This window comes from Amphiprion ocellaris, chromosome 2 (genome assembly GCF_022539595.1).
Source record: "Amphiprion ocellaris isolate individual 3 ecotype Okinawa chromosome 2, ASM2253959v1, whole genome shotgun sequence".
NCBI classification, from domain to species: Eukaryota; Metazoa; Chordata; class Actinopteri; family Pomacentridae; genus Amphiprion; species Amphiprion ocellaris.
The window spans coordinates 10,774,906-10,787,164 of NC_072767.1; the positions used below are offsets into that span (position 1 = coordinate 10,774,906).

A 12,259-nucleotide genomic window follows, 5' to 3' on the forward strand; every position below is an offset into this window, starting at 1 on the left:
ATCCCTTTCTTCCTGAATGTGAACAAATTAGTGCTTGCTAAAGACTTACCACAGCACAAACTTATTAGCAGCTTTTGGCTTTACGTACTCTTTGTGGGTGTTTATGGGGCCTGCATTAAATCTGCTACTAGCAGAAATTGTACTGAGGCTCCCACCCACATGAAACAAGATGGAATTGTTTTTTGTACATTCAGGATGATAGATTCCTCACCCAAAATAAATTTTGATGTGTATTCAGAAGTAGTTGTACCAGTGCAAATTAGTAAATGATGGTGAAACAGCAAAGCATCTCAAATTTGACTTAACTGTTGAAGTCAGTATCTTGTGACTCACCACAAACCTCTTCAGAAACTGGCGGGAACCTTCCAGATCAGCATTGGATATCTCAACAAAATCTCCCATCATGCCCTCCTCCGAGGCAGGAACGTCCTCATAGAACTGCTGGGCTCTGTAGTAGAACTGCTTTTCTCCTTTGATGTACTCACAGGTGACTGGAAACAGCTTCACTGTCGGGACACATGGACAGACAGGTTTGAAGATAGCCCCACTTTGATGATATATATTGTAACTCTTCTTTTTCAAAACTTTACAAGCCAAAATTGTAATGGAACAGTTTGAAAAGTTCTGACCATGACCTACAGACCACGATAGGTGTTTTTCTACCAAAATTGTTGAGAATCAATATCCAGGAAGTTTAAGTGTATTTGCATTTCTACAGAACGGCCAAACCCCACAGAAGATTCAACAAATTAGTTCATTGGCATATCAAAAGTGCAACAGTGTTGAATTTGCCCTGAATGTCTGCAAAATGGACAAATAAACATGAACTTTGTCATCCATCCATTGGGCATAAAATCTCTTGGGCTGCTCCATCCTCATTATTATCATCTGCAAAATGCAAGAAAGACAAAAGACCAATATAGCAAAAAGCTGCAGGCGCCACACCATCCGTTCCTAAATTTTCAAACAGCACTAATTCCAAGCATGGACTTTTTTGTGGAAAGGCTGTCTAACTGATGCTTAATTCAGACACTGGTTCCTCTGGTAATGCAGGTTGGGAACTGAGTTATGCAAAAGGTTTCTGTAAGCTAGGCCAAGTTCCTGCGGGACAGATTTGTGAAACTGGTGGATTTCCATTTTCCAAAAATGTGTCTTTTCACTGTAACTGGAGGCCAAGGCCATGCCATCCAGAGTGACTGTTGGGTTAGGTAGAGTGTTTCTGAGGTGTTTAGGACCAAATTCAATAATTTCAGGTTTGTTTCAATTTAGGAAAACAGACTACAGTTGATTATGGCCTTGAGACATCCTTTGAGCTTGATTAGTTGATTAGTTTCATCTGTCTTCACAGATAAATATAACTGGGTGTCATTACATAACAATGAATTTATGCAGTGGTTTCCTAATAATATTACCCAAGGGGAGCATGTACAAAGTAAATAATATCATTCCTAACACCCAACTCTATGGAACTACATAACTAACTCTGGTGTGAGCAGAGGAATCATCACTGACATGATCAAACTGGAATTTGTCTGATAAATATGATTTAATCCAGTTTAGTGCAGTTCCTTTAATACCAATAACATGCTCCAATCTCTGTAATCCATCCATTATCTATACACCGCTTAATCCTCACTAGGGTCGCGGGGGGGGGGCTGGAGCCTATCCCAGCTGACTCGGGCGAAGGCAGGGGACACCCTAGACAGGTCGCCAGTCTGTCGCAGGGCTACATATATAGACAAACAAACACTCACACATTCACACCTACGGGCAATTTAGAGCAATCAATTAACCTCAGCATATTTTTGGACTGTGGGAGGAAGCCGGAGTACCTGGAGAAAACCCACGCATGCACAGGGAGAACATGCAAACTCCATGCAGAAAGATCCCGGGAAAGCCGGGACGTGAACCAGGGATCTTCTCGCTGCAAGGCGAAAGTGCTAACCACTACGCCACTGTGCAGCCCTCAATCTCTGTAATAAATATTGTAATCAACTGTATCAGATACAGCACTAGATTCAGTAGAAAAAGTATAGAAACTAGTTCTCTGTCAGAAACTGTAAGAAGATCGTTGGTGACTTTCACCAGTGTTGTCGCTGTATTATAATGTATTCTAAATCCTGACTGAAACTCTTCAAACAAACCTGTTCTGTGCAGATGGTCACATAATTGGTTTGAGACAGATAAAGGACAGGTTGAATATGGTTCGATTATTAGCTAAAACACCTGGATCCAGACTAGGCTTTTTGAGTAACTATTTCATTGCAGCAATCTCAAAAGCCTGCAGCACATAACCTGTTAATAAAGAGATGTTGGTCATGTCTAATACTGACTATCTCACAATACTTTTGTTTCTCTGATGGTATTTGTCATACCTTCTCAATCCCTTATTAAGGTTGAATGAACATAATTTCCTTTTCACTTTTGTTCTTAAGTGTTTCATATTAAAAAGGATTCAATACATTTCATTTTATATTTCCGTGACCTGCAACTACATATGGTTCAGAGCACGGGCGGATCAACTGGGGTGGCATAGGGTGGCAACTGCCACCCCTAGAAGATGCCTTGCCACCCCGGCTGCCACCCCAGTTCTGAACGATCTAATTCAAAAATATGTATATGAAAGGTTGTGGCCGGCCGTAAAGAGTGAAAGTCCAGGAAAGACGAATAACGAGTGAAACTCCTATGTCTGAGTGCTTTCGAATGCACCATGTAGACGTAACGTCCTGTACAGTCTATGCTGCTACAGATACGAGGTGACACGACCCCCTGAGGGGCCTGCTCTTAGACCTCCCTCATGTGGATGACAGCTGGACTTCGGTGTGGCCGGCAAAACGTGACAGTAAGACACTAGTTAGACTGGATTAGACTACATGGTAATATAACTGTTCACAGTGTATTTAATGCTAATAGTGTCTAAATTCACATAAAGTGTTTGCTTGCAAGACAAGCCACGGTTTCCAGTGAGCTTGGGCCCTGCTAATTTTTACTTATGTAGCTAGCTAATGTTAGAGAACAGCCACAGAAGGATGGTGGGGGATCGTCTGTGGAAGTTTTTCTTTTCTTTTTGATAATCACAACCTGTGGTTCTGACAACAGACTGTAAGTCAAAAGAAATCACACATTTACTCAGACTTTACATGACATTAAAGTGTAACCAAACCCCCAGTCACACCAGGTTTTCATGCACTGTTTGAAAACTAAATCCTGCTTGTTTAATGCTGTTTTTTTTTTTTTTTTTTTTAATTTTGGTGACAAGGTCATAATAACACCAACATTGATGTGTTTCATCATAGTACAGTCATATCACTTAGTTTACAGCTGAAAAAACGTTTACATGTGAAGTATCTCTTTAAAGGTTTAAATTGTACACATCAGATTGTATCATAGTTAATAACGAAAATTATTGAAGGAAAAACATAGTTCAGTGTGATTCTTGTAGGAGACAGTAAAGAATGAAGAGGAAGGGAACCACCAGCTTTTCCCAGCCTAAAAGAAGAGAGGAGGAAGAGCATCCCAGAGAGGAGATGGAGGAGGAAGAGTTCAGAGAGAGAAAGAAATGAAGGCATGCAGAGCTCAGACAGCGAAAGGTAAATCAGAGACTATCTCTGGTCCAACTGGTCCACCTGTTATGAATATTGCTTTAGTATAATATATCTGAGTAAGAGGTACACCTGTCACAATAATTACCTTTTTGGACAAATTATTTTCTGATGTAGTTAGTCTTTTAATTTTAAGATGATAAGTAGATCCTTAATTCTTAAGAATATCCAAATATTGGAATTATAGAATTATTGTAACAAATGTCTCAAATAAAGAGCATCAAAAATAAAACCACAAATCTAAGACAATAAATAAAATTATCTGGACTCTGACTCTGTTCTAGATGAATTGATAATGTAATCATTGTGGCAGGCCTAACATAAGTATATCGATCACACAAATGCGGATTTCCCAAAACAGTGCATAAGAGAGACATTGTCTAGTCTCAGTCTAATTTGTTGCTAAATTTAAGAAACATTTTTAACATCTAGCATTTGGTTTCTTCAAAGTGTATAAGGCTGACTTTATTTCAGTTTAAATCTTTTCCCCTTTCTGCTAGACATATCAAATCACATATTGTGATCGACAGCTAATAAGAATAACTCATGTTTAGGATTGGTTGACAAATACAAATGATATTTACTTATTTAAAATACTTATTTCAGCAGTATTTGCGTCAATTTGATAACGCCTGCTGGTTGGTTTCATCCAAATCCGTCATTCCATTTTTGAGTAATGTTGCTAACAGACAGACGGACAAACCAACGCCAATCATCACATGACTCTACCAAGGTTCTGCCTCCTTGGCAGTGTACACACACACACATATATATATATATATATATATAGACACATATGTGTGTGTGTGTGTGTGTGTGTGTGTGTGTGTGTATATATATATATATATATATATATATATATATATATATATGTATGCCACCCCCTAGAATGTATCTGCCACCCCTTTGCCACCCTACTAATTTTTCTCTAGATCCGCCCCTGGTTCAGAGTATATTACTAGTAAACATTTTTTCATTAATATGTGCACAGAGATTGACTTTTCATGATCGCTACAATGGTATTTTTCTATTTCAACTCACCCATAGTCAGAGATTATTTAATCTACTCTCTAATATTGCAGATTCTTAATCAATGGCATAAGGAGAAATGACAGGAAACATTTCAGGCTTTTATCTTTAACAGTTTCTGAGACAATGCTATTCAAACAGCTTCAAATTGAAATGGGGGGAAAAAACATGTTGAACGTCGGTGTATGGGCAACTTGGAAAGCATTGGTACATATGGTTCAGCAGAAACTGTTGAATTGAAATGACCTGATAGCTACATTCTCCACAATTTTTGACCTAGCATTTTTAGGGAAAATATTTATAAAATAGAAATAGTTCAAATTTATTATTGACATCTCTATCACAATGTTTTTCTGTCTTTTGTCACTTGTTTATGCCATTTCCAGTTGAACCTACTGATTAAGTAAAAAACTTGTAAATCATAATTCGTCAGGTGCCTAACTGTAGGTTTGACAAAGCACTTTACAGTGTGCTGACTGTAAACCATTCACTTACAAATGGTGGCAGGGCTGCCTGCTATCAGGAGGAATTTAGGATTGGTATACTCTGGCATGTGGAGGGACTGAGAATTGAACCACCAACAACTTTGTATTTAGTGCTCCACTGTCTGAGCCACAGACATCCCTATATTTCATGTCAGTCTGGACATTTTAGTGCATTATTGGTCAAGGTATCACACTATTGTTTTGTTTATCTTAGTTATTCAACATTATTTAACAGGCTGAGAGCAAATATTATTACATTTTCATTTGGGGAAATCACATTACTGGTTGCTACACAAATGTCTAAATACTCCAGAAGTCACAATTAAACCATGGATGACAAAAGTAACAAAATCTGATAACAGACAGATAATTCTTTCTCCCTTTATGTGTTCCTGCTGAGCACTGAGCAGGTACAGGCTGTGTGACTGCTTAGACAGTCAGTACAAAGATGCAGGTGGATGCTTAACAGCCTTGTTTGCAAGACATTGATTTAACAGAATGAGTGTTGAGTGAAATGTTTCAAGATTATCAGAGGAAAGAAGTATAGAAGCATCAAGCAACACCAAGAAGGAGACAAGACAGTATGGTGACACACTTGTCTGCCAAGAAAGTGTCAATCCAGTACCATCAGGTCCACCTATCTTACACCTTGAGGGTGGACCAGCTCCTTAAAAGCTGACCTTTGATGGTCTATGTAACAGAAGAAGACATTGGATTGAATGATATAGGATCTGAAGTTTAATCTTCATTTTAAATGTCCTAAAGCTAAGAGACACCCTCCCAGTATGTGTAGAATATATTTATTTTAGGTGTATTCATCTTGCTTGTCATTTGCTGTTTGTAAATAATCTGACCACGAGCCATGTATAGCTTTGACTGACATGAGTTAGTGCTTTCATGCTTGACATGCCAGACCATTAATGGGCCTTGTATCAGGTTAGTGGTAACAAAGTAAGACATCTTTGAGCCAGAATGGCCAGCCGGGCAGGATCTCCTGTTTCTGCAGCAGCAGTCTCATGATTGACAACTGCACACTCTTCATAGAATTACCACATTTTGTTATTTTTATTATGATAAATAATAATAATAATAATAATAATAATAATAATAATAATAATAATAATAACAACAACAACAATAACAATAATAATAATAATAATAATAATAATAATAATAATAATAATAATAATAATAATAATAATAATGGGCTACACAGTGGCTTGGCTGTCACCTTGAAACTAGAAGATCCCTGGACCGTGTCCTGCTCTTCCTGGGATCTTTCTGCATGGAGTTTCCATGTTCTCCCTGTGCATGCATGGATTTTCTCCGAGTTCTCCAGCTTCCTCCCACAGTCCAAAAACATGCTGAATGCAAAACATGCTGCAGTGACTCTAAATTGCCCATAGGTGTGATTGTGAGTGTGATTGTTTGTCTCTATTTGTAGCACTGTGATAGACTGGTGACCTGTCCAGGGTGTCCCCTGCCTTCACCCTCAGTCAGCTGGGATAGACTCCAGCCCCCGACACAACCCTAATGAGGATTCGGTGGTGTATAAATAATGGATTGTAATGATAATAATAATAATAATAAGAAGAAGAAGAAGAAGAAGAAGAAGAAGAAGAAGAAGAAGAAGAATGTTTATTTGTGTCTCACTTTTATAAACAAAAAGTGTTTTCAAAAAGCAAAACAGGCAAAGCAAATGTAGGATACCCAGAATGCAATTTAACAACAGAAAGCCTGACAGTATGGCCAAATAGAGTAGGGTAAAACTAAGTTAAAACAAGAAGACAAAACAAAATGACAATTTAAAATACACACAAATAAAGGCAATAGAAAAAGCAATGAAATGATGACATCACAAAAAGAAAGTCTATAAATATGGATTTTTAAAAGTGACTTTTATTATACAGGCAAGTCATTCCAAAGCAGAGGGGCCCTGATGGAAACATCATGGTTACCTGAAGATTTAGACCTCAGCCTTGGAAAAGAACACAAGAAGGACTCCACCTGAGGGCCTAAGGCTGCGGGGTGGCTCAAATGTGATCAATATTTTTGCAGTGTAACTTTGGTACAGTGAAATCCTAGTCTAAACTGAACAGGAAGTCAGTGAAGAAAAGTTTATGCAAGAAAGGAGGGAGCTACAGACACAAGTTTGGAAACGAAATACGCATGAATGGTTCACAATGCGAAACAATTTGTTTGATTGTGAAGATAGTTCATAATTGAAGGTGTGATTCAACCTCTCATAATGCACCATAGCACTTGTTAGAAGGTCTGCCAAGACCCCTATTACCAAAACAAAACAAGAAATAAGCTCCGCTTTTGGCTTTGACATCATGTCTACTGTTCAAAAGTTTGGGGTCCTCCAGGTAATTTTATTTATGTGCTAACATAATTGCACAAGGGTTTCTAATCATCAATTAGCCTTTTAACACCATTAACTAACACAATGTAGTATTAGAACACAGGAGTGATGGTTGTTGGAAATGTTCCTCTGTACCCCTATGTAGATATTCCACTAAAAATCAGTCGTTTCCAGCTAGAATAGTCATTTACCACATTAACAATGTCTGGACTGGATTTCTAACTGACTTCTTGATAAAAAAGATTAGTTTCCTCTGTGGATACACATTACTGAACACCAGTTTCAAATGTTGTTAATCACTTCGAAAATTTCCATAGAAAAAGCTCATTTCAGACTTTGAATAAGGTATGAGGGTGCATTTGCAATTTTACCTCTTAAACTCAATAATAAAAAGAAATCAAAAAGAACTTTATAAATCTCGTTTTAATCGACCTGTAACATTTTACTTCCAATGACAATTATTTTGTTGTTTGTTATTTTGTGTTTGTTTTGTTAATTTTATCTTATATTTTCTTCATTTTTTGTGTTGTTACATCTATTATTGTCTCACACATCATGGTTGTTTATTAATCCCTTGACAGCCAAATGAATCTGGCTGAGACACTGAGAACACCAGGGATACCAGTACCAAAGCAACTTGTCAGTAGCCACATCACAAACCTTACCCTGCTTTATTTATCCTCTGTTTTACTCTAAATGGGACCATTATTTAGGAAATAAACATCATTTTGTACTTTAAAAAATTTAAAAGTAGCAACTGAGACTTTAAACTCATATTAAAAATGTTATTAAAGTGAGTAATCATTGGAGAAGTAGGGTCACCTTCTCATAGACTTGTACATGATTGGACTAATTTTTGCAGTCAGAGGAGTCTTCCTCTGTTGATCATCAGGAAAGAATGTACTTCCATATTGGCTTCACTTTTCAAATGTGGAGGTAAGTCCAACCTTTCTATATACTCTGGTATGTATGCAGTGTATCCAGTGGAGGGACTGGGCTCTTGCAAATACTTCCCAGGATATTTGATTTAACTTTAATTGTAACACAGATGTCATGCTTAAAACGACCCGCTCTGCTTAAGCAGAAAAGACACAGACTGTCCATTCCTGGCTGACCAGGAAGTTTGAAACCTTCCAGCTGTGAGTGAGGTGATAGTGCGAACCATTGCAGTACCATTATAAACTTATAAAATGTATCTTGCAGTCAGCACAAGCTCTTCAGCATGACATCCATACATTTTAGTTCATCCTGACTTTTAGGTTTTACAATTGAGATTTGTTTCATCATCCATTATGTAAAGCTGAGCCATTTTAGAGAGATCTACTGTCTAAATGTTAAAACTGTGGTAGGCGGCATTTTGTTTCCTAATCATTGGTCATGTTATACTTTCTCCAACTGTTGGTACATGAGGGTACATGATGTAAATTTCATTGTCTGCCCAAGTCTGCAAGATTCCACATAGACCCCTCAGAGGCCATCCCTGTGCTGCCCAAAATTTGTGTTTATGCAGCAACTACACTACAAGGTCAGTGGTGCACATGCTCGGCAGTAGTGTGCATGCACAGAAAAATTTCTAATGACCTTCTGTGCATATTTGGAATGGAGTCCTCCCAGTGAATTCCAAGCAGTATAGGAACAACAACTGAACACCCATGGTGTCTGCAACTGTATGTCTACGCATCCACACAGTGGTATAATTAAGGGCTTGGAGAAAACTAGACTACAGCCTCTCTCTTGGCTCTATTTCAAGCTTTAGAAAATCCAGCATGTAACGGGAGACTTCACCCAATCCACGTGACTTTAACTAAAATAAACAAAGGTAGTATCTGGGGTGCGGATTTCTAAAACTTTTAAGCTTTTCGTTTTTATGAATGAAAGCCAGTGGCAATTGGAAAGGAACACAGTAGGAAATCATTTGTAAAACCTTTTTAACTGTTCATGAATTGGATAACTGATTCACAAAATGTGCAAAACCCCAGGTATGGTTTTTTCAGGTTTACCCAGATAAAACAAACAAATCTTGATCTTTTGACAGAGTAAGATTGAACTTTTGTGTGACCCTTCTTACCCAGTGGAGTCTTCTCAAGCAGGTAGAGGTAGCTGGCAAAGAATTCACTCCTTAGTGTGTGGTGTAGATGGAAGGACATGCTGTGGCGGCACATGGTGTCATCTGTCCCTTTCCAGCGATCTCTAAAGGCCTGGTGAGCGCCCTTGTATTCAAAATTTGGTGATGAGCTGCTATCATCTTCAAGTGTAATCTCCATTTTGACCTGTTTGTCCTGTTTTCCAGAAGGTGTTTGCCTGAGCAAAGGTGAGAGACTACTACACTGAATGGGACACTGTCTCTCCAGTTGCTGCTATATCTGTCTAGCTGAATGTTCAACACGTCTGTGCCAGTGTTCAAGTGATCAGCAGAGATCTTTTTCACGGGGCGGCAGTCAGGAGATGCCAGATTTACAGATCACAAGCTTGGAACACCAGCTGTGGAACAGTGAGGGAGGGGGGCTAGGGCATGGAAGAAGAATACTTCTGTCACTACCAACAAGCAGGCAACTGAAATTCAGGCTGCAAATGCCTGCAGCACATGACTGTCCATACATCTGACCTCAAACTCTTGCCATGATTATATATAGTACACCATGGTTCTAAACATAGCTTTTTCTTCATCTGTTTTGTATACATGGTGCTTGTTTTGTGTGGCACCATTCATCTTGTGACCAGTTGTTTTAGGAAAATGCTGACCTTTAAAAAAAATCTAAGTTGTATTTGTCAGGTGTTGTTAAAGATTTAAATCTTCAGTAGTATCCCATTTATTATTGAATCTCTTTTTCTTTTGTGTTGGTTTGGTTTTCTTTTCTTTTTTCAAATTTTTATTTATTTATTTATTTTTTTTATTGATGGGCAATTAGTAGTTGGGCATAACACACCACCTTACAATCTTTAATTGCAATAGCAACGCCTGTTATTTTCTATCCCTGTTCATCCTGTTCGTCCTGTTCGTCCTGTCCAGTCTTTGTTTCCCCCACACATCACTGAGGTGTAGCACTGCCCTCCCTGGCTCATAATAGGGAATTCTAATAAAGAATATCTGCTTAGCTTTCAGGGAGGGCCGGTGATGGTCACACACATGCACTAAATATTAAAATATTTGGCTGCAAGACTAAAATATGCATCAATCTCATATAATGTTGACTCCCCTTTTGTGGAGTTAAACAATGAGAACAAATGCAGACAAAAAAAAAAAAAAGAAAAGTAGTATCCCTTTAGTGGCTAACCTGATACCCACAGACATGGAGGGGCAGTCAAAAAGTGTTCAGCACATTGTTGGTTTGGCAACTTGGATCAGCTAACAATAGGAGAATATAGAATAACACCAGCTTTCTCTCTTAAAGTTTCAACCTGTATAGGTTCCAACTTTGCCTGAATGTCTCTACGGTACAGTGCCCCACCAGAGTGTTAATCTGACCTCTTTAGTTGACACCTTGGTCTTACAATGAGCTACAGTCGTTCAGTGACTTAACTAGCCCATTCACAGCTGTGCAGATGACGACTACACAGCTGCAGATGTGGTGTTTGCTTTGTTGAGTAACTGAGTGCAAATCCTATACAGTCAAACCAGCATTCCGCTCATGTTCTTGCAGCACGAGTATTTTCAACCTCTAACACAAGTAATATTCCGTCATGAGCCACAGGCTAAATTTAGAGTGACATCAGCTGTAACACAGGAGGTGCTGAGACAAGCAAATACTTTCTGGAGTGTAGATTTACTGTATCTATTCCACCAGTTGGTGGTTTGTTGATTTCTCACATATACAATTAAAGTCATGTGACTGATACAAAATTCAATTTTCAATGTATCTATTTCTGAGTCCCTGAAGTTCTAATTTCTGCTAGTTATATATTTTTTTTAAAAATGAGAAAAAAATCAAAAATTTTTCAAGAATTAGTCGTAATTTCTCTTGAATCTAGTGCTTTAATATGCCTAATATGCCTATCTTAATTCTAGACAGTCCTTTCTGGTAAATTCTTAAAATAAATTCATTTTATTTTGTTGAAAGCCTGACATCTTTTTTTGCTGTTTTCTTGCTCAAGATAAAATCACCTGGATGAGGAATGATGAAGATTTTTCTGCTTCTGCAACTTTTAAGCTGTCGCATTTTCTGGTAAATTCACTAAAAAGCAAAACCTAAAGTAGGCATGAACAAATATAACAACACAGTACATCACAAAACCCTTACAGTAATTGATGTTAATCTGTAAGAGATGAAAAAAAGGAAAATAATAAAAATCTTACATTTGAAGAGAATCAACTGTACACACGCATTAAAAATATTAAATCGTCGGGGGGTGCTTGTGCACAGCAATGGAGCAGACGTGTTTCGCCGGAGCTCCGTCCTGTTACCTCCATTTCACCCTTCTAACTACTGCACTGGTTCATGTTTCTCTGTTTCTTTGATGCGCAAGCGGTCAGTGAGTTGTCGGTTAAAGTTTTACACCATGCCACGGAAAGATGAAGTTTCGAAGGCGCCCTCTCCAGCAAGTAAGAAAGCCGCTAGCAATGGTGCTATATTAGCCGCCATTGCAAAACAAGGCATTGAGGTGGCTAAAATTACTTCGCTTGTGGAGATTTAAAGAAGTCACTGGAGGGACGCCTCGACTCCATTGAGTTGTGTCTGCTCTACAGAAGGGACATCATGAGGCCGAGTAACATCTGAATAACAATAATAATAATAATAATAATGCCTTTAATTTATAATGCACTTTACATACAGAATCTC

General features: G+C 38.2%; 1 protein-coding gene across 1 annotated transcript in view; it reads right to left on the reverse strand.

Annotated features, from left to right (window-relative positions):
• Window positions 1–9,894, reverse strand: part of ntmt2 (N-terminal Xaa-Pro-Lys N-methyltransferase) — a 29,706-nt gene extending 19,812 nt beyond the window's left edge. Inside the window, exons 1-2 of the mRNA XM_023293044.3 lie at window positions 9,550–9,894; window positions 334–506 (exon numbers count right to left, since the gene is read on the reverse strand). Of these exons, the coding sequence (XP_023148812.1) occupies window positions 334–506; window positions 9,550–9,745 (369 nt within the window). The 5' untranslated portion in view covers window positions 9,746–9,894. The remainder of the gene's footprint in view (window positions 1–333; window positions 507–9,549) is intronic.
• Between the last annotated feature and the right edge of the window lie 2,365 nt (window positions 9,895–12,259).